The sequence below is a fragment of the Zonotrichia leucophrys genome, chromosome 10 (assembly GCF_028769735.1).
Source record: "Zonotrichia leucophrys gambelii isolate GWCS_2022_RI chromosome 10, RI_Zleu_2.0, whole genome shotgun sequence".
Classification (NCBI taxonomy): Eukaryota; Metazoa; Chordata; class Aves; order Passeriformes; family Passerellidae; genus Zonotrichia; species Zonotrichia leucophrys.
Window position 1 is genome coordinate 7,453,079 of NC_088180.1, and position 22,569 is coordinate 7,475,647.

Consider the following 22,569-nt stretch of genomic DNA (forward strand, 5'->3'; position numbering starts at 1 on the left):
AGCCGTGCGTGTTCGGGGAGCCCGGCGTGCCGGGGGAAGGCATGGCCGGCAGCTCCAGCCGCGGCTGGAAGGCTCAGCCCGCCCGCCAAGTCCCACAGCCGGCAGCGCCCGCCCGGCTCGGGGGTCGGCGGAGCTGCCGTCGGGTCCCGGGGCCGCGCTCGGCCCAGATGGCGCCGGAGCCCGCGGCCGCTCGTGCGCGCTGCCGGCCGAGCCCGCCGCATTGTCCGCCGCGACCCCCGCCCTGCGGCCCGCCCCGTCCAGCGCCGTCCCTCCCTCCCTCCTCCGGCCGGCCCTGCCCCTCGCCCCTCTTCTCCCCAAAGGCCAATGGAGACGAGATGCAGAGAGTAGGGCCGGGACGGGCGCGCCGGGGCCGCTCCGTCCGTCCCCAGTCTCCTCCCCTCGCCCGCTGACCGGTGTGTGGAGCGGCCGGCGGGGCATGCCAGCCGCGTCCCGCTGAATGGCGCCGCTCCGCCGCCGGCCGCTGCCGCGGGCGCTGCTGCTGCTGCTGCTCCCGCTGCCAGGTGAGTCCGGCCGGCCCGAGCCCCATTGTCCGGCCCCGCTGCGGCCGCCGCACGTGGCTTTATTTATCCGGCATCGGCGGGACCGGCGGGGAGGGAGCGGGAGCCGGCGGCGGCTCCGCGCTTTGTTCGCGCCGCGACGGGGCGGGGGGGCGTGAGGGGCGCGGGCGGTGCGCGGCCCCTCCGCGCTCTGGTGAGAGGTTTTCGCTAACGATTCCTTGTAAAATCAGCCTTTTTACGACGCGCCCCGCTCCGGCTGCTTTGGCAGGCTTGTAAAATTAGCGAGCGGGCCGGGCGGAGCGGTCGCACCTGTGTGGCCGCCCCGGCGCTGCGCTGCCCGCGGCCCCCGGGCTCACCGCACCCCCGCCTGTGCCGTGGCCGTGCCCGGTTCGCTCGCTGTGGAAGGCGCTGGTTCTCCGGCTCCTGGGCTTTTTACAGCCCGGGGGCTCCGCGCCGCGTGGAGTCAGTACCAAGTTTGCCCGGAGTTGTCCGAGTTGGGAGCGCTCGGAGTGTGTGTGATAGCGATGGCTTCACCTCGTGCTGTGGGGATGACTCGCAGCTCACAGTGCGCTGGGTAACTTGCACCTCTCTGCTTACATGTCTGTCCTTACAGACAAAAACATCTTTTCCTTTTTTTTTTTTTTCTTTTTCCTTCTCTCTTAGGAGTGTGGTGCTTTAGTGAACTGTTTTTTGTGAAAGAGCCTCAGGACGTTACTGTGTCAAGGAAGGATCCGGTGGTTTTAGACTGCCAAGCCCGTGGTGAAGCTCCTATAACTATTACATGGCTGAAAAATGGAGGCAAAGTGTCTGAAAACGAACGGATCTACACTTTATCCAATGGCTCGTTGTATATCAGTGAGGTAGAAGGAAAGAAGGGAGAACTGTCTGATGAAGGATTTTACCAATGCTTAGCTCTCAACAAACATGGGGCCATTCTCAGTCAAAAAAGTCATCTCACACTAGCAAGTAAGTCCCAGCTCTTGTTTTTAACCTGTTCCCGAGTTTGTGGCAGGAATTCTCTGAGCAGCACACAACAACCTATCATTTTGATTGCATACCTGAAAAGTTAAAATGCAGAATTATAGAGTAATTCTAGAGAACCTTTATTTCTTTTTAAATGTATAAAGATTATGGAAAAAAAGTATGGTGGTCCCTTTTTCAGTCCCTGATGTGGCAGAAGTGGCACAAGCACTTGTGAGACCTCCTGGGCAGTGGTGCCTTGTGTGGGTGGCTTATGTGTGTCACTAGCCTGGGGCAGGTGGTGATGCAGAGTCATGCTGACCCAGTCCTGGGTCTGGTTTCCCAAGTGCTGTTCTAGCAGCCTTACAAGGGTTATCTACAGATCTGATTTAAAAAAAAAAAAAATTCCTTGTTCAGTAGCTTGACTGTTGTGTTGTGCCATCTTGGGGCACGGTGGAATGATTAATGTAGATGTTTATCTCTGGGAGAGGAAAGAGGGGAAAAGTTTTCTGGGCAACTGTAAGGCCTTGCTTTTCTGACTTGAGTTCAGCCACGCAGATGTGGGTGCTGTCCCACCTGGTTCCTCTGGAACCTCCCATAAGGGCCTGGTACGTGGTTCCAGTGGGAAGGGAGAGTTGCATTTCTGGAGTGGCTCCCTGCTGCTGGGTGAATGGTGAAGGAAATAGTTGTGTCTAAGTGCCTTTATGGCTTTAACAGACTGACCCCGGGTGTTTGTTGCCCTCTATTTTCCTATCATCTTTAAACATTGAGCAAGAGATGTGTGTGAGGGACGGAATGCTGTGCCTTGTTCCATGGCAGAGCAGAGCTTTGCCACTAGACTACTTCTACAACATGATCTCCCTTTGCTTCCCAAAAGTACATGGGAATGCGCTTTTCAAAGAAAAGTAAATTTTGGCAAAGTAAAGAAAACTTTCATTTCAAAGAAAGTATAACACAGAGAGTACACAGTTTATGTAGACTTCTCATGTTCCCTCTATAATGGGACTTAACTGATGAACTTAATCTAATAGGAAAAGACTTCCTATGACCTCTTCGACCCTGTTCTTAGTAGCAAGTTGAATAAAACTAGTGCTGGTACCTCACTGAAAAACTGACATTGATTGTAAGTTGCAGCTTTTACTGAATTCAAACTGAAACGAAATAATGAAATTGGTATATTACATTACATTAAAAAACGTGTGAATGTTAACATTTGTTCGTTTCTTTCTGTGTGCTACTGACCTGAATCTAAACACTGTCCACCAGATGCCCCAGGAAGGTGTGAACAGCCTTGTTCAGTGAGCCAGAGCACTGGGTGGTTCAAAACCATCCTGGAAGCAGGTGGCTCCACGTGACTGCTGAGTTTTCACATGCTGTAAGAATGTGAAACTCTGAAGTCTCAATTTCAAAAACCTGCCTATATATTACTTTTTATCTTGCTCATGTACAGTACTGAGAGACTAAGTGATTTGTGGATACTTTTGATAAAAATTAAGTGTTTGGTGAAAAATCAAGTATTACAATTTTTAACATTTAACCTCACTAAGTTTCAGTGTGTCAGCATGAATAAAAATTAGACAAGAAAACCCTCCTAAAGAGGATATCAGGGCTACTTTGAATTGGAGACATTGCAGAATGAGCTCCATGCTTAATATCAGAGAACTTCTGGAATGGTACAGAGCACTAGAGTGGAATAGCTTGGTAATGCAATTATAGTATTTGATTTTATTCAGACAATACTGGACTTCTGTAAATGTTTGTTTCTCACATGTACATTATTTCATCAGAAAGATGGTTTAATTATGCTGATTTTCACCAAGAAAGTCTTGTGAACCAATAGAATGTGTGCTGTGGAGTGAGATTCTTGTTTTGCAGCCCTTTTTTTTCCTCCCTCCCCTACTCTGTAAGACTGTGACAAAAGGTTTCTTTTTCTTGTTTGAATACTTGAAAGGCTTTCTATGGCTGTTGGAGAAAACTGGAAGAGATAGCGGATCCATAATGATCACAGTAGGTGTTGTTGACTTAGTGATTAAGTGGTTAACTAGTGGCCAAACATGGAGTTATCCTCTGTAGCAGTCTCTTCTCTTTAGTCATGCACCAATCTCACCCGTTTCAGAATGTCATCTTTACTGTAAAGCTGTGAAATTGGGCAATAATTTGTATTGTGATAATTTGGAGCCTATAAAACACGTGCAGAATTAGTTTTCTCTCTTTATTTTCATAGTGTTTCTGCTTGCTCTCATGAACTGATTGAGCTTTGCAGACATTTTAAGTGAAATAAAATAAAGTCTTGTGGGGGATTTTGTAGCCTTACAATTTTTCTTTTTAGAAGAAGTTGTCGGGTTGCTGCAAAGGCAAATTACCTTGTGGTCAGGGTACAGAAGGAACTATACATATTAAACAGGTGGAGAATAGGCATTAAATGGGCATTCTTTCTTTGGAGGAAAAAAGCAAATGCTCTCTTCAGTTACTGGTAGCAGCAGGGTGTGAGGATGTTCTTTTACTTTGCCTGGTCAGAGGTTTTGCCAATAAGCTTATCTTTTGCTTCAGAATTGTAATGTTTAGTGTTGCATTTGGAAATCAAAAACTTTAATCTGTCCAAGAGTTTAAGATCTGAACACACAAGGAGATCAGGTCTTGGTTTCTAAAGTTAGAAACTGGAAGCTGAAGGTTGCACTCTTGGCAAGAATTCCATTATTCATGTGCAAATTAAGAATTCACAGGGTTAAAAGGTTAGAAACTGGCCAGGATGAGGTTTACCCTTGTGATAAAGAGCAGATGACCCTCATTCATTGGCCAAAGCTTTCATGTAGCTCCTCTGCAAAGTTAGTGATTGCCATGAATTGTTCTTGAGGAATGCAGAAATTCAAATGTGAGCAGGCCTTTCCTTAAGTGTCACTATGGAGCCTTATCTCCCGAGCACATCAGAGTAGGTCTGCAGGGACAGGGTTCCTCCCCAGAGGCCCCAAGGCTTTGCTTTCCTGTTGTTCATCCATGCACAAAAGAATTTGACTAATTTAGGGCTTTTTTTTTTTTTTTTTGTGAGATCCCCCTACTTTTTTAAAAGGAAGCTCTGGTGCTGAGGTAGTGCTTAGGTAAAACTAAATATTAGTTTCAGTACATGCTTGTAGTTACTTCCAAAGCTGGCTGATTGATGTGGGGGCAGAGGAGGAGGCCCTGTCTGCTTCTTTGTGAGGGGAAAATGGTACTGCTTAAGAGCATGACTTAACTCAAAATTCGACTTTTGCCACTGCTACTGAGACAGATCTCTTTAAACCGAATGTAAAGGGGGTGTAGGCTTCAGAGAAAGTCCTTTTGGTACAACTTCGAATCAGTCAAAAGTAAACAAGCTGAGATTTTTGTTTTCCTGCATTTTAAAATTTTGATTATTCAACCACAGTTAACTAAGATTCTGTCTCAAAATAAAGCTAGACTTCCAATAAAATATTTTTCAGGAGAAATGGAGAAGGTGGATCATGTTCTGAAGCTGGTAACATGGGCATTGTGCAGTGATTGGATAGGTCACTCACTGTTTATGTCCTTTTCACAAAAAGTAGAAATTAAAGTCTTGAGATGGTTGGATGGCATATAAACAGCATACCTGGATAACCTTTTCTCCTCTTGTAACTTGGCTGAATTGATTTCAATGTTTGTGAGTTAGAAGAAGTGTAAGCCTAATCCTTCTTGTACAGGTTTCTGCACTTCACAAGAGTGAGAGGTGAAGCCAGCAGGTTTCTGGGAAGATGCTCCTGGAGGGAAGGTGTGTGAGCCCAGTGCACTGCAGCTTGAGGAGTGCTGGGCCCTTTGCACACAGCAGCCTGGGATTGGTGGGAACTTCATAACTTTGCTTACCTGCTGAGGCAGTGATGTGACTTCAGGTCCTCCAATAATTGGCCATATTCATGTTTTTATAGCCTAATAGCACCTTTTGCTCTGCTTTTAAATATTTGCACTGAAGAGTGCATCCAGCTGAGCCTCTTGCTGTGCTGTGGCAATCACGTTTCCTTAGCAGTTCCAGCAGTTTGTTCCCATTTTGGCATTGTGCTGTTCCTTGTGTGGGCACAGCTGCACGTGTAGCTGACTGAACAGGGAACTGCTCTGGGTTAAAATAATAGAATTAAAACAAAAGATGCTGTTTAACCCAGCTGAGTTCCCTGATATGGTTTCTCTTGGAGCCACTCAGTGATTGCAGTGGTGTAACTGAGAGGACTGAATGGAGGTGGAAAGGGTTAGTGGGGACAGGGGAAGGTTAATGAAACTTACACTCATCAAACTGTGGCCTTTGTGAAATGTGTAGGCAAAACTTTTGCCCCTCTGCCACTAAATTTTTAAAAATAATCTACATCTTGCCTTAAAATAACAGGATTAATAGCTGTGGTCTATCAATATAGTTTTTGCTTTCCATGGAATCTGTCATTTCAGGTGTCTTCCAAGTGCATACAGGACTCAAAGTTATGTTTAATATTTTAAATAGCAATGGAGAGAGGTACGAATTGTGAGAAAGAAAGATGGTGTTAGGGGGCAGAAGTGGTTTTGGGCTGAGGTGGAAGTGAAATGGCAGATGGCAGCTGTAGGCAATAGAATTGTATTGAAAGAGAGCAAAGTCTTAGTGCTGCAGAACTGGTGTGGTTACAGACAGCTCAGGGAACCTGGTGATCTGGGTTTTGGCAAGTGCTGCCCTACTGCTCTTGCTTTGATTAGTTGATTGACTATCCTGAGAGGAAGATTTGTTTCTAATCTGAGAGTGCACATGACTGATTATTAGTGCATTTAAATTCCAGTGTTTTTAGGCAGGAGGATGAGGTTCCAATGTCTTAGTCAGCAATGTCAATTGATAACAATGAAGAAGAGTGAGATTTTTGTTCTTTAACTGAGATATCCCGAAGAAATAAGAAAACTGGGAAGTACTATCATGTTAACCCTTTTTATTAGAGTATTTTCCTCTGCAACTCCCCAGGTGTCTTTTGACCTGAGGTCCTGCAGCACCTTGACAGAAGACAATTATCAGCATCCTTTTTAAGACATAACCATTAGTTACTTTTTGTTGTTGGTACCAGGGCATTCCCTCCTTTTTCAGCAATGATTGGCTCCACTTGTAAGAACTCTTCCACAGGATGAGGAATGGGCTTTTATATTGTTACCAAGATAAAAAAAAATGTATAAAACTCTGCTTAGTGCACATGAACAGTGTTTGTTTCCACTACCATGTCACTTGAGAGGTGAGCTTTTTATGGGTTTCCTCAACACCTCACTTTCAAATTTGTGTCAAGCCTAATGCCAGACTGAGGCTTTCTATGCCCTTGCTTTTATTCCTAGCTAGTCAGACCAAAGCTGTTAGGGTTTATTTACTAGTTTTTATCAGAGTAACTTTACAATGTATAAAGTTTTTACTAGCTTCTTTTTAAAAAGAATGCTCAGTCTTTTTGGCAGTGCACTCTGTAGCTACTGAACCCTTCACCTAGATGAGAAAGGTTGAAGGAAAACACGGTGCTGTGCTAGATGTAGTTGAGAGCTGTGGCCCAAAGCACTCACTCCTCACCTGGTGTGAGTCTGTGTGTGCTGTGTGCACAAACCTGGGGAGATTCCTTTCCTGCTTGCAAAGCAATGCGCGGCAGCAAAAGATGCTGTTCTGTTCCTGCAGTGTGCTGCTCCCCCCCCACTGCTCCCTTTCTTCCCCCTCCCTTTTTCTCTGCATTTCTTGGTGTAGAAATTGTTGAAAGGGCATTCAGTAAGGCCCCCTTTTGTCAGCCAGCTCTGATTATCCTAAAGAAAGGGATCTCACTCTGAGCAGTTGTTTGCCTAGAGACTTGTTGTCACGTCTTCACAATTTAACAGCTGTGGCTATTGATGGTGTGCAGAACAATTTAAGACAATGACAAAAGAGAATCTTGGAGGAAGAATTTAAAAGTTACTAAGCGTTTTCCTACAGAAATATGGTCATGCCCATTGTTTGACAAACTTGTGCTTAGTATTTGTTTGTTTTCCTCAGCATTTTGTATTTTTTCCACACTTTATCTCCAAAATTGTGAACATAATCTTTATTTAGTTTTGCATTTTTTTTGTTTTTGTTTCATCAATAGGCCCAGCTGTTAAATTGGGATTGATTACTTCCAGTCTTTATAACTGGTAATCACCACCTAAGTGAAAAAGTAATCAACAATGTCAAGACTCCACATTTTGTTGAGTAAGTGTGGGTTGTATGGTCAACATTAGTTACTAAGGTCAACCTTTAGGTAGCTTTTAAGCAGCAGCATTTTAAGCAGTGTCTACATTTTAAAGTTGATTGTCTCAGCAATTGAGTTAGAGGTAGAAAAGAAATCGCTCTAGATCATTTGTGTTAGAAGTCCATCTGGCAGCCTTCCAAAACCTGCATCTGTAGTGGAAACAATTTTTGGTTGTATGGATTCAATGGTTACTTTTTAAAGACATAAACAGCAGAATTAGGGAAGAAATGTCTGTGAAATCACCTGAGTATGGACAGTTTGCTTTTGTCTTAGTGTATGGAATTATTGCAAACTCCTCTGTTTTTTTCTATATGTAAAAACTTTGGAGGGAAACGGCCTTCCTAATTTATTAGGGGAAAATATAAATAATCATTACTAGACAGGTTTTTTTTTTTTTCTGCTGCTTTTACTTTGTTTCATAACTCAATAATAATTCTATTGGTTTTGTTGGTTTTTTTGACAAAATCAAATTTGGTCTTACGTGAGTGGAAGTTGTTTTTTTTTTGTTTTCAACAACATAAACACCATCAAAGACTAAATAAACTAAGTTGCATCTGGATAATACAGTTATCATCTCAAGGCCCTGTTCAAAGTGCTTGTTTCTCAAGTGCTCATCTCTTAGTTCTGGTAAAGGCTTCTGACATATTAGAGCATCTGCAATGTAGGGAAATAGAGTCTTGGTATCATTTTTCCAGAGGCAGACAGTCTGCTCCTGAAGTTAGATTCTTATTATCAAAACCCAACAATGACAGAATGTGTAATCTTTGTACTTCATGGGGTAAAAATTTCAGAGTTCCTGAGTCTTTCTGTGCCAGTATTGCACTAAACAACTTCTAAAACTCCCAGGGTGGTCAGGGTCTCTTCTGATTTTGACTGATGAGAAAACTGTAAATTATTTGGTAGCTAAGCTTGAGCAAGTTTGGTTCTAGCCTGAGCATTGTAGCAATAGCATTCAGTAAGCAGCTGCTTGTTTACTGGATGTCACAGCAGTAGAATGCAATGTGAGAAATGAAATACTGAAAATGAACTTGTTGTAAAAGACATAGGAATACTGACAGCAAGCTTTACAATCGAAAGCTTTTATCAGGATTTAACCATTTGAGGAGAAGATAGTAGCATGGGCAACAAGACTTATGTGTGAGACTTTTGGAATTGCAGCTTTAGGTGGAGCAAACAGAGTGTTTTAGAAAGAGGAAAAGTCTGTCTTAGCTGCAAGCTGCTCTGAATGGTGGATTGATGACAAAACAGCAAAACTTCCCTTGTCCTAGTCCTCTAGCCTCAGAACATGCTAAAATTCTGATTTAGATTTTAATAATAGCAATATTTTACCTTGGCTTAGAAGTGTGTTAGAAATATGCTCTTTAGCTCTGAGGTGCAGTACTTGAATTTTGAAAAGATTTGCTGATGAGAGGGGGTTTTAAAAGAAACAGTTACTGAATGACCAGGCATAAGAGGTACTTTATTACAAGTGGCAATAAGAGGTAAGTTATTACAAGCATTAAACGTGTCGTCAGGTGTTCTTTTAATACATAGCTGGGGGGAAAGTTAAAGTAAGTCTTTACAGCTTGTGGTGTGCATCTTGTAAATAGTGATGAATGAATGTTGGAAACTGGAGAGAATTCTGTGAACAGAAGCATCTTTATATTTTCGTATTTGATTTTTAGTGTCTTCAGGTAATAATCCTGATCACGTTGATTGATTACATTATTTGTCCTCATTCCCGTAAACCAGAATTTCTTGTAAAACCTTCATCATTCCTGGGGTTTTCTTGGCTCTACTTTGAGCCATTTCAGGGTAAAGTCCAAACAAGTTAAAAGAAGTTTAGAAAACCAGGTTACATCTCAGCCTTTGCAGCATATGAAGCAGCAATGCTGTCTTCTCCCTCTAAAATCATAACAGTTACAGGATGTCCATATCACCATATTTTACAAAGTGGATTTGTTGGCTCTTTTAAGCTGTATCAAGACAGCTTCAAAGCTTTCTCAGTCTTGAAAGTGTCTTGAAATGGGGAGGAAAACATATCAAATAGCAAAGCTTTTCAGATCAGATTTGCTGATCTGTTCTACCACTGAAAATTTTCTCATCATTTGTGTTCTCTCCCATGTTCCCACTCTTCTTTCTCATGTCACATGCAGGGTGATTTTTCTGCATTTAGTTAGTTTTTCTTTTTTCCTTTTCTCTTATGAATAGCCATGTATGTGCTACATCATTGCTTTGGATCTGTAAAACTGCTTCTGCTGGCCCTCCTTCCTTATTCCTGTCTGATGCCTGGAAGGAGGTGCTGTTTTCCAGGGGAGCCTATTTTCACAGCTGTGCCAGAGGAGGGAAGTGTCATAAGATACTTTGAGGTCAGTTTTGACCCCAAATTTAGATGAGGTAAAAATGATTCTACAGAAGTATAATATCTTGTCTCAGGTGGTCTGCCTGTCACTTAAAATCAGACAATAATTTTGATTAAGAAAAAGCTGTTTTAATAGCCCTTGCAATAATGTACAGTAAAGCCAGGTCAGTGTTACACAGTATTGTTTTTTGCTTTACAACTTGTTACAACTAGAAGTTTTCAAATAACCCGTTATCTTTTCAAAGAAACTTTGAAATTCAAGTCTTTGAACATGCAGAAGAATTTTAAATGCTTACTCCTGCTTGTACAATCTTGAACATATTAATAAATTGCTTAGATGACTTATCAGCAAATTAACTAGGGTAAATTATTAAATTACCATTTCACCATCCACATCAAGATCTCTAGTAAACCTCTAATAACTGTACCATGTGCCTCAGGCAGAGCTGTGCATTATGTATGTTCTTTGTAATGAGAATTCGTTGACTTTATGAAGCCATTGACAGCCATTTATCATTTTGTTCATTAAACTTGTCTGTGACATCCGGTAAATTGATGTTAACTGGAAATATTCTCTGGCAGTTCTGGCACGACTCTGTCATTTTGCCTGAGGAGAAACTTTGTACCTAGCATGTCCCAAATTACAAGGGTGAAACTTCCTTCCCCCTCCTCCTCTCCTAAGCCTAAGTGAGCATATGACCAGCTCTTTTTTCCCCTCTTGCTTTTAATGCTTATTTATGCAAACACCCCTGCAGCCCACAGTTTGTAAGCAGATTTATCATTGATCTTCAATAGAGGTTGAAAGTGGATCCTGCTTTTATTAGTTCAGCCAGTCTGGGCCGGGAAGGCAGCTCAGTTTTATCCCACAGCATACAAGAAATTAACTGGAATTCTTGGTAGCATTGGTGGGAGTTTTGTGACATTCCCAGCACGTGGCAGTTAGTACTTGTTTTTAATGGTCATAATCTTTACTCAGTGGTGCTTACTGCTGACTAAATGCATTGCTGAAAGCCTTTCTAATAGTGCTTTGTGTGGTTTTTTGAAATTCCTTTGTTTGGAATGATGAACAATATTTCTTTTTTTTTTTTTTTTTGCTCTTGAGCACCCAGTGTGGAAAAAATGCACACTTTTAGTACCTGCCAGTGTTTGATTCCTGTGGGATAGCTATCTCTGGTAGTGGCAGAGGTACTTAATGGGATATCTGCTCCCCTTCTGGTGTGCTCCTGTTGTGCTACCTGAATCCAGCTGTATCAGGGATTGTTCAAACAGACATGAGTGCACTAATAAATTGTGCCATAACGGACCAAAACATTTATGAAAGGGTCTAAGATACCATAAAAAAATTGAATATCCAAAAAGTCCATTACATAAAATTTTTGCCTTTTGAGGGAAAGAGTAGAGCAGTTGGCTCTTGAAAATATATTGTGTCTCACTACATAATAGTTCACTGGATTAAATGAATTTATTGATTTCTGCTTCTTTACTGACACACATTTATGAGCAGTTTCTTTGGCACCATGGCCACATGTCAAAGGTCATAACTTTCCTTCACTGTGGAAGAATAAAAGCTTTCAGATGGTGAATCCCTGAAATCTAAACAGGGCTTTATCCTCCCTTCCCCCCTCAATATAATTACTGGTTTAGCTTGGATTTATTTAAGATAAATGCACCATAATAATAAACAAACCTGTACATACTGAAGGAACACCTATATTATCTGTCATAAAATAGCTGCAGGAAACTCTGTACATGAAAGGCAACATATCTAATCTGCAAATAGTTATCAATATGGAGCACATGGTAGTAGATTACACTCCTTTATGGTCAGAGATTTTATTGAAAATTATCACCTTTTAGAACAGAATAAATATTTTTCATGAAGAATTTTATTAGCTATGGTTTAGAAACAGTATTTCTTTCCTTTTAGAGTTGTGTATACTTTGTACACTAGAGGAGATCCTGGAAGTAGATCCTGCTGAGAGAATGAGCATGTTCAAAATCTGTGCTTTGTATTTAGGTGAATGTTTATAATGTTGATGTTTTCTTTAATGACCTTCATTAGTAGTAAGTAGCCTGTGGGGTTGTTGGTGTGCACTAGATATGAAAGTCCACTCATGATGTAAACATGAAGTTACTGAAAAAAAGAAACTGCAGTGAAACATAAAGTGAAGTTTAATGAGTGCACTAGTTTGTTAGAGGTGAGGAGGCAGGAGTGTCTATCTGGGAAGAACTTGTCTTCTCTTTTTGGCAGCTACTGGCTAGTAGATGAGCTCTGACCATCTCAAGAAATAGTAGTGTGAAAGTAACCTCACCAAGGTGTTGATGTGAAATAATTGAAATATTTGTGCTAGGTTTGAATTGTTCGTGTGGTCTGGCTGTGGTCCTCTTAGCAAGGATGTTTCTGAAGGAGCAGCAGAGCCTAGAGTTCTATCAGTGGGGAAAAATACCCCATGGTTTTCTAAGAAGGCATAAAAAAGTCACCCCACTGCCTGCCCTCAGAAAGAATTGTTTGCCAGACTTTATTTTTGCATAGCAGAGATGCAACCTATTGATGCTTATAATCATGTTTCTTAAGAAAAAAAATCAGTGGTAGACTTTTCTTCTGCTCTAATATTTGTGTGTGTGTACAAATGGTGATCTTGTTCTAAGGGGGCTATTGGAACTCTGATCTTAAATTTACCAAATATTTATATTGTAGAACTGCAGTTGTTAACTTTCTGACATGTTAACTTTTTCAATAGAAATTTGTCATGTCAATATTCATCTCTGTTTTTTACTTTTTCTAATACAGTATATTTCATCAGGACTGTTTATCCTGTTCCCTAGAGCAAATAGAAGATGAAACTCTTTTCTCTGTGGTTTTTTTTTTTTTTCACTAGGACAGCATGGAAATGTCTACTTAGGGAACAGAGACATGGAACTTATTGAGGTCTTTGTGTCTGGAAGTAGCTTTTGGTGTTGCTATGACTAGAATTGGTTGTCCTGTCCGTTCTGAGGAAAAATCTCAAACTTTTTTTTTATTTTGGCATACGTTCACACATCTTTACTCAGCTTGACTAGCCCAGGACAGGAGGTGATGTTTGTGCTGAGCCTGTTGCTCGTGAACACCGAGCTGGGCTTTTCCTCTAAGTAGTCCTGGACAGATGTAGACCTGCTTTTTTCCCTGTTCTGCATTAATGAGGAGCTAAGTGTGATCTAACACTGCCTGGAGAAACCAGCTGGCATGGAGAGCTGGAAACAATGCTCTAATTACGTGGAGAGGAAGTTTGGGAGGGGAAGGGGGTGAGGTGGAGGTGTGAGTGCTCTCATGTGTCTGGAGGTCAGGCAGGGGATCGGTGGGAAGAGGCAGCGCTGAGGAGAATCTGGTGGAGAGGGGACCTGGGCCTGGCTCCTCTGCAGCTGGCCGTGGGTACGAGCTCAGAGTGGAAGAGGGATCTGGCAAAGACAGACACAGGAGTGTGTGCCCATCAGAGCAGCTGATCTTTCAGGACATCGAATGTGGACCCAGGAGGCCTGGACTTCCCTTGGGAGCTTCAGAGAAAAACAAGGAATAATCTCCCAGTGATGCCTTGTGATGCCTGAGGCATCACTGCTCTGGGGATCTTTAGAGTATTAGAAATGCATTTCTGCTCCAGCCAGAAGCTTCTGCAATATGTGACACACACAAATCCACTTGTCCCAGCTTTCCATGGGAAGTTTTTGATTGCATATTTCTTATGGCCTCAATATTTGATACCAGGTTCTGAGATCTGGTCAGTTGGAGCTGCAGCAAGTTGGGGGAGCTGTCCATGACCGCAACACATGGAGTGCTGTGAAGGATCAGTGTTGTGTCTTGGATGTCTAAATTTAGTGAATATTAAATGTTTGTCCATACCCAACAGTAAAATTCAAATAATAATAGAACACAATCTCAAGATGTTGTGAAAGTGGATGGAGTAACATTTGTGAAGAACCATAGTGCAGAGCCCTGCAGGGAAGGCCAGAAGGAAGCTGGTGACTCTGGTGAGGGCAGTGTTTAACACAGTGTAATAAACAAGGAATGAGGCCACACACTGAACAGAGAGGAGAAAACAAAATATTGAATAGATGCTCAGTATGTGAGCACCATTCATTTGGTGCTGTGAATAGTGGGGAAGTGTGATTGTGCACTTGTATTGTTTCCTAAAGCACGTACATAAACAGAGCAAATCAATTACATAAACAGAGTATTTTTTTCAGTTTCCCAACTTCTGAGCATTTGGAAAATTTTCGTCATGTGTGTATACACACATGTAAGAGAAATATTGAATGTGTGTGTGGGATAGTTCAGGGATTAGCTTAATTTATCTAATGATGTATGTAATTTAAAAAAAGGAAATAAATATGCTTGAAAGTATTAGAGCTTTATATGGGCAGGAGGTAATGAAAAAAGGTTTGTAACAGAGTGTCTTGTGACAACTTTTTAAACAAATAAGTTTGTCAGAATTTTCTGATCCAACCAAAACATGGGTTGGTATCTGAGCATGTGTTCAGCAATAACTTTAACCTGATAATATTAGTCCTCAGGTAATATTTATGTATATACATATGTATGCTCATCTATGCACTCTCTGGTGTTTGTCAGTACAAAATTTACTTTTTGTCATCTGACTGAGATGAAATCAGGTATATTGCTTGTGCAGAGAAGAGCTTTTCTGAGATGCCAGGCAGGACTGTGGGCTCCAGTGCTGTGGAGGAGTTGGCCTCTGTGGGTTTTACCTCCTCTTTCATCTTCTCTGTCTCTTCTCTCAAGTATTTACTCCCCCACATAGCCTAGACCACCACCCGCTTGCTAGGCTACAGGTCCTATGTTGAGCCATAGGACAGTTTTTTGGAAATACAGCCCTGCAGTCATGACTAGAGAAAAGCTCTAATACTTATTTGTTTTGGTTTTTTTTTTCTTATTTTGTTGCTTCTCCTGATACATTTATGTAAAGAATCTCAAAGGCAGCAGAGTATTCCAGACCTCTTGCCTTTGATGCGACTTGTACATCTAGATCCTCTTTGGGTGCTGGGACCTTCTTTCTCTGAGGATGTTTTTCACAGGCCTGTTCAGATGCTGGAGTTATGGGGAAGTTTAAAGCATTATTTTTATTTATTTTAATAGTTCCTTTCCTCACTCCTTAGTTGCTGCTGTGTTCACCATTGTCTTCCGTTTATCTAAATAATGGTTGCCTGGCCTTTCACAAACTTGTGATGGGGAAAGATGGTGACCACCTGAAACAATAATATCTGTGGCAGAATAGCCTGAGAACTTTAAATAACCAAAGGGGACCGTTTCCAAGGCAGCTAAATGACCTTTGGATCCCAGGAGCAGACTATTCATAGAGGCAGAGCCTTTGTCCTGCTTTGACCAGTGGTCAGTGAACTCTGGCAGGCCCCTCGGCTCACCATCTTGGCCCTAGCCTAGCAGCTGGTGATTGATTCATTTAACTGTCCAGATTCACATTCTTCTGTCAAGGACTTGTCAAGGAAGAAAAAGGTTCTATGGAGGGCTATTCATTTTACTAAAAGGAAGGGGATGCATTATATGATTGAGTGGATTACTTTTGGGTCAGAAGAGTTCCTGCATTGCTCTGTTTTAATTCGGCCTTCAATCTAAGAGAGATTTAGTTTATCAGTGTAGTGTGGAGCTTGTGTAGAGGGACAGATAATTTCAATTCCATCAGTGCAATATGGTTGTTTTGTTTTGTTTTGTTTGTTGTTGTTTCCCCCTGTCCTTTTTGTGATTTGTCCACACCACTGCATTTCTACCAAAAGAATCCATAGATTTTTGTGATTGGTTGATAGGACAGAGTTAAGAATATTAATTACTAATAATCTCACTCTTAGATTTAATGTATGTGTTATATGAGTATTAATGTTCCTAACTGTCCCTCATATATGGTTTTGAGCAATCCAGAAAAGTGTCAAGTAAGTAAAAGGTCAGTGTGTTACCTCTGTTTTGGATGAAGAGAAAAATGAGAACAAAATAAATTCAACAGGATCAAATTAATAAATTACTTTCCTCAAGACAACACAGATGATGGTAAAGCTGAGGGTAGAACCTTGTATTTTCTATCTAGTACCAGTTTTCACCTGAAATAATCATTTGTTGTAAAAACTCAGCATTTTCTAAATTTTCAGGAGAGCTGTTTCCCTCTGCTGTTTTGGAATGCCCTTTTTTGTAAAACTAGGAAGGTGTTTCCATGCATTATGAGACTTGAATTGTGTTCAGTTTTCAGTTCTACAACAAATGCATCCAAAACACCAACTTTGAGTTGTGCTAGGGAGGTGTGTTTCAGCTTCAGTGTGTGTTGCCAGCTCCTCTTTCCATGTGCCCTCCAGCTGGGCTGTGTTTCCTTAGCATTAGGATTTCCTTGCTGCTCCTCTTCGTGAAGTACTGAGCAAAGCACGTCGTTGCTTGGCTCCTTCCACTGGAAATAACAGGCATTAGAGAGCAGATCCTGCCAGTTAACCTCCTGCCTCCCTTTGAATGAGCACCATGAGCTGCAGCAGATGAAATACGACCTTCAAGTTTCTTTCCCCCCTCTCATAAGCTATGTATTGTTTTGATTTGGCTTATTGAACGTATTATGAGGGATTTCTGATTGGCTCCAGGCCAAGGTATTTTACTTCTGCTGATGGAAGTACAAGTGCATAATTTAGAAGAAAATATAGTGAAGCTTGATCTGTTGTTTCCTTTTCTCTCCCTCTTTTTTTGGGGAAAAGGAACAATTTTGTATTTGTCAAGATAAATGAACGGCTTAACTACCTTAAGATCACAGGGGAAGGTGGAAGTCTGAGATAATCTAACCTTGCTAACATTTCTCTGTTATACACCTCTACATATGTGCCAGAAATCTGGGATGAGTAAAACACCTGTTGAATAGGCAGCCTTTTTTCATGGCGGCCTAGTGCTATTCCTCTCCTGCCAGCAGCTGCATTTCCAGGGAGCAGCCCCTTGCTTGGGACTGCTTGTTCCAGGCTGGAGTGGGATGTCTGAGATGGGGATACCAGCTTCTCTGGGCTCCTGATAACACTTAGTGCTGCCCTGGTGCCTTTGATTCACAGCCTTGAGTTGGAGACAAGCAATGAGCTGTTAAAAATCATGGAAAGGAAAAATGGGTTGTCATTGTGTATTGGAAAATATAAGTAATCTAATAACTAGTTGTATCACCTACCTAGTAGAACATGGCTGTTTGGTTGCGCTATGAGTGGGCAAACTGGAAATCCAAGAGTCCAACAATTGTGTCCCACCCAAGCAGTCAATAGTCATAGCAAGGTGACTTCCTCTAAAGACACTGAAGGCAAAATAATTTTTTCTGGAAGCTGCACTTCTGGTTTGTTCCATGTGAAAATTGCAAGAGTTGTAAACACTTCCCCCTCCCGTACCTCTAGAATTTTTCAGGTAAACATCTAATCTGAAGATTTAACTAGCTTCAATAAATAGGTAGTACTGATAGTGTCTTTTGTTGCCTTTTTTTTGTGTGTGTGTGTGTGACCTTTGTTTCTGATTTTCTCCCTGCTGCTCTCAAAGTTTAAGATATTCAGATTTTAACTGTTAGCTACTACTCTCTGCTGAAAGACTGTTCCTGGGTGAGATCTCTGGGCTGTGTAATGCAGTAGTGGGCATTTGGTGACAGGGAAATGAGCTGCAGGCATTTGGCCCTTGAGAGTGGAGGCATTTCTTCTTTCCTTTCCCCGTGGGAATGAGGAAATGTTGACATTTGGAGAGGGGGCTGAAGGGCTTGAATTCCCAACACCCCTGCTCAGCGTTTTGCATTGAAATGGTCTTTCATCCTGGGATGCTGATTCTGAAACACTGCAAGCAAAAAATGGAGAGTGCTCCTATCTCTCAGGAATAGCATTTCTGACAGTCTGGAGACTTAACAGCACCAGCAGATCAACTTACACTCATTCATATGGGGATGGTGTCAGTTTGCCACTGTATGAAATGGAGCCCCTTCCTCTGCCTTCCCCAGATGTGAGCGAGGGCGCAGGGTGGGTGGTGCAGCACAGGAATGTGTGGGGCCCCACTCCTGGCCTGGGATGTGCTCTCTGGTGCTTCCTCTGATTGATGAGCTAGGCAGAGTGAGGTGAAGAGTGGCTTTTGCATTCTGCTTAGGGTCTATTTTGTTTTAGCCAGGAATAGCATTTATTTATTTATAGAGATACAAAACAAATCAATAGAGGTCTTACCCTTCTGCGGCGTCTGCAGTGAAATTCATTGGTCAGAATGGGGCAGATTTATGCTTCCAGTGCTGCAGACTTTTGGTGCAAAGTGCTGAAATTGTCTTTTCTGTGTTGCACTGAGAGATTATTAAATTTTAGTTTGAGGAACTTTAGAATCATAGCAGTTGATCTTTAAATCTTTCATGTTCTATTCTGATTTGTGTGGGTTTATTTTGGTTTTGTTGGTTTTGTGGAGTTTTTTTGGTCTTTCTTTTTGGATGCCAGATTAGGTTAGTTGTGAAGGGACATGTCTTTTGTTGCAAAATCCTGCTTGTGTTCTGATCCTTGTCTTCATGTTGTAAAGTGCAAAACTGTGCTGGATGTTCCCCATGCAACAGTTGGGCTATTAAGCAGAACTAATTCTTCACAGAATGGCAGCAACTCCAAAGAAAGGCATCTGTGGGATTAAGCATAGATACTAGAAGGCAATCACTGGGCAAACTGCTGAAGGAAATCAGTCCTTGCAAGGGAGAAAGTGGTGTGTTCTTTCTCCTGAATGCATGCAGCCACACAAGTAGAACAGCTTTGAAGCTGGTTAATGTGGCTTACTGTGTGCCTTTTCTCTCCTATTTCCTATGCTTCTTGTCTGCAGAAGAGCAGAAGGGAATTCCTTGATAAGTGCATTAGCATTTATTGTGCCTTCTGGGGCCACACACTGTTGCCTGGATGATAGATAGACTGAGAAGGGAAAACTCCAGCTGGGATGCCTTCAGAAGTGAAAAGATCAAATCTCTCATGCTTGTTTACATGGTTTGGTAAGGAATGTCAGTCACACCATCAATAAACTGTTGAATATATAGAGCCACATTTTCAAAGCCTCAAGCTTTTAATTCCTTTAAAACAGTGCTAGTGATAACTCCTGAGGTGATATGTTTGTCTGCTTTTGTTGGGAGGGGTGGTAGTGGTACAGTTTTTGCTTCCTATTAAGTGATTCAGGTGTAGTAAGGCAATGTGTGTACTCATGAGAACACTTGCATGCAGCTGCAAGAGTGGTGGCATTTTTGCAATATTGGCAGCTGCTTCTAACAAGGTAAAATAGCAGGACCTGGGTGTGTTACCCTGCACTTTCTTCCCTCACAGGCTGAGAATTGTGATGCATGCCCTTGCATTGCAATATTGGATTCTCATCTCAGTGTGGCTCTTAGATCAGCTGATGGGCAGGAGAGCAAACTGTAAAGTAAGGGATTCACTGGCTGGTACTGTGTCAGTGAGGAGCCTCCTGTTATTTCCTCTGGCACGTTGCTGCTGCCCAGGATCCCATTTATTGGCACAATTATGTTAATATGGCATGGATAACAAGCTCTGTGGCTGTTCCAGTGGTTTGAAGTGAGGAGGGAACAATACATTTTAATAGTCACCTTGTCAAATTGTACTTTTCTGTTCCTGCATGTGTGTTTCTGCATTGAAGAGACCTTTTTGATGGGTGATTATCCACTTCTGAGGAGCCAGTTTTCTTCAACTGTTCTGAGATTTTTTTCCATAACATACAGAGTGGACATGCTAATTATGAACTCTTTCTGTTGCTAAGGTTAACACTTTCCAAAATTTAGTGTTGCCTGTTTAGCAAAAGAAAAGGGTATCTTTCCTAGAGTACAATATATCCTGAATAGAAATTATTGTGTTTATCCTTGAAAAAATTGATCAGTATCAGAAAAATCCCTGACATATTGTGATGCTGTTGAGGTATTTGTTCTCAACTTTTCAAGGTTTTCCTCCTTTCACGTGAACTATCTTTAAGATGCATCCACTTGAGACCTCTCTCTTGACTTTCTGCCCTGGAATTGATCAGAAACTTGCTCACAAAACTTCTGTTCTGTATGTGGATATCATGAAACCAGGATAGTGGAGAAGAAAATATATTTTCCTACTTTCTGAGGATACTGTAAGGATGAAGGAATAAGGATACAGTGGAGCAAAGAAAGGACAAATGAGCACATTTCCCTAAAAACTTGGCCCAGAATAGCCTGACTTCCAGGATTTCAGGAAGAGAAAATTCTACATATGAAACTTCAGACTGGTCCTAACTTTGAGAAGCTGCTGGTGAAAACTGCCTGTGTGTGGCCATAAGCACATTTATAGAATCTAGTCCCAGCCCAAATGATGGAGAGCTGAATGATCTTTAGTGGACAAATTCAGACTTGGTTATTCCTGTACAGGGATTTTTAAAATGATCATTTGTCAGCCACTGAATTAGGAGCTTTAAAGAAAGGAGCAGGGGGACCTGAAAGTGTTAGAGGAAACAAATGAGATTGCAGCTGACATCTCCAAGGGAACTTTTGTTCGAGGGTGCTCAGGCTGTTGACCTCTTTGCTTCTCCATTTCATTGCCTTTAGATTATAGCATTCTTCAGTACCAGAAGAGTAGTGGGTAGTTTGTGAATGGGCAGTTTTAAAATTTTTGTTTTTTTAACCAGAGACACTGGACATTGCTGTACAGAGACTTTAATGCACAAAGAAACAGTTTTGCTTTGTATTTTATAAGTATGAGTTTTGTGTATGGGGCTCATGATTTCTTTTCTCCCTTGTCAGAGATTGGAGAGTAATTCCTGGTGATCTGCATCTCAGTTTGGAATTCATTGACTCTAAACACTGCACTTAGATATATCTGTGCAAGTTGGCAAGAATATGAGAGAGGAATGGAAAAATGACAACATACCTTGGTTTATTACCTTTTCCATTGCATTTCTCTCTCATTGCTTAGTTTAGTGTGGAAGTGAGTATGTGGTAGGCTTGGAGTGTTTTTACAAGAAAGTGACCATAAGTTTTAGCAGAGCAGTTTCCCAAATTGTCTGGCACTATGTTGGAGGCAAACTGCAGTAAGCTGTGCAAAGGGGTTCAGGCTTCAGCTGAGCAGTCAGGGCCTTGGAGAAGATTTGTCCAGAGCTGAAGTAATGAATGGAGAAAAGCAGAAAGGGCAGATGGCCCAAATCCTCACTCATCACCTCATCCTGGGATCTTCTTGGTATTTATCAGTGAAAGCTTTCTTTAATTACCCCTATGTGCAGAGCATTTTGTGGTCCCTCCAAAACTCAGAATGTGATTTTGAAAGGGTTTTTCAGGCTAATGCCTCAGAAAAATTTGATTCTTAGATACAACAGTACTGTTCTGTGAACTGAAACGTGAGTAGCACATGGTGTGAAGGATCAGTTTTGTCTAAAGGGAATGTCAATTTTTGGAATGTCAATTTTCAGAATGTCAGTTTTCATGGCCAAACCTGGCTCATATTCTGTGCTTGTGTCTTTCATGCTGTAGAAATGAGGTTTCTAATCTTGTTAACTTTTTGCAATATTTGGAAAAAACAAATTAAAAGAAAAATTAAAATTGTTATTGTTTAGGTTTGTGTTTTCAGGAACCCAAGTTATAGTGCTAAGCTAGCAGCTCATAAAAATGCAATTCTGTAATTTCCCACTCTGCCGTGTTTTCCAGAGCATCAGAATGATTGCTGTAGGATATTATTGTGTTCTGTACAAGCTGTATTCTGATCCAACTTCCCTAAAATGTTAAAATGCCTGCTGGGAGATTTTAAATGGCAAATGGTTAAAGCAATTGTGGGATAGAGAGATTATTAGGTTTCCCATATCAATTATTGATAGTGTCAAATCAATGTGGCAGTTTCAGTCTCATTTAACCTCCCTGTTATTTAATTGTAAGGTAATAGTTTGAGTCTGGACTCCTTTTTCAATGCAGTTCTGAACCATCATCCTTAAAATTGCTGCTACATTGTTCATACTAAAGGGAAGGATTTTCTTCCTCAGATTTGGTATCGGTAATCAATCTGTTTCTTGATTTGGTCCCTCTCTTATTTTCCTTTCTTCCTTCAAATATTTCTCTTCTGTTACATAATATCTGATTTGGGTGTCATTTCCCCCACACTTTTAGTGTAACCTCTAGATTTCACAGGAAAGTTATTTTCTTTTTCATAGTGAGAAATTACATGTCACAATTGTGGCAAACCAATGTGTTTCTGTCATGTTGCCTTAGGTCTGTCTGTCCTGCCTTCTTTCTAAGAGTGGGTTTGTAGTAAGCAGCTTCAAAGAACAAAGGAAAGGCAGGAATTAAAGCTAGAATAGGAAGCTGGGAAACAAACCAGCAAGGTAAAATGAATGCCCTTTAGCAGGATGACCACATTTCCAGGCAGTTTGTGTGCATACTGATCTGAAGTCATGTCTGACCGTTTAGTGTTAGTACCTCATTAAAACCCAGGGATTAATAGCAGCAATCTCCTTGTTGCACATTAAAAGGATTTAGTTTAATTTGGGATTAGAGGGTACAAGGTGCCATTCTAGCAAAGCTTT

The 22,569-nt window shown here is 41.6% G+C and overlaps 1 protein-coding gene across 1 annotated transcript in view; it reads left to right on the forward strand.

Moving 5' to 3' along the window:
- The first annotated feature begins 398 nt into the window (after window positions 1-398).
- The window catches only part of PRTG (protogenin), a 73,801-nt gene continuing 51,630 nt past the window's right edge, over window positions 399-22,569 (forward strand). Inside the window, exons 1-2 of the mRNA XM_064722459.1 lie at window positions 399-521; window positions 1,182-1,484. Of these exons, the coding sequence (XP_064578529.1) occupies window positions 458-521; window positions 1,182-1,484 (367 nt within the window). The 5' untranslated portion in view covers window positions 399-457. The remainder of the gene's footprint in view (window positions 522-1,181; window positions 1,485-22,569) is intronic.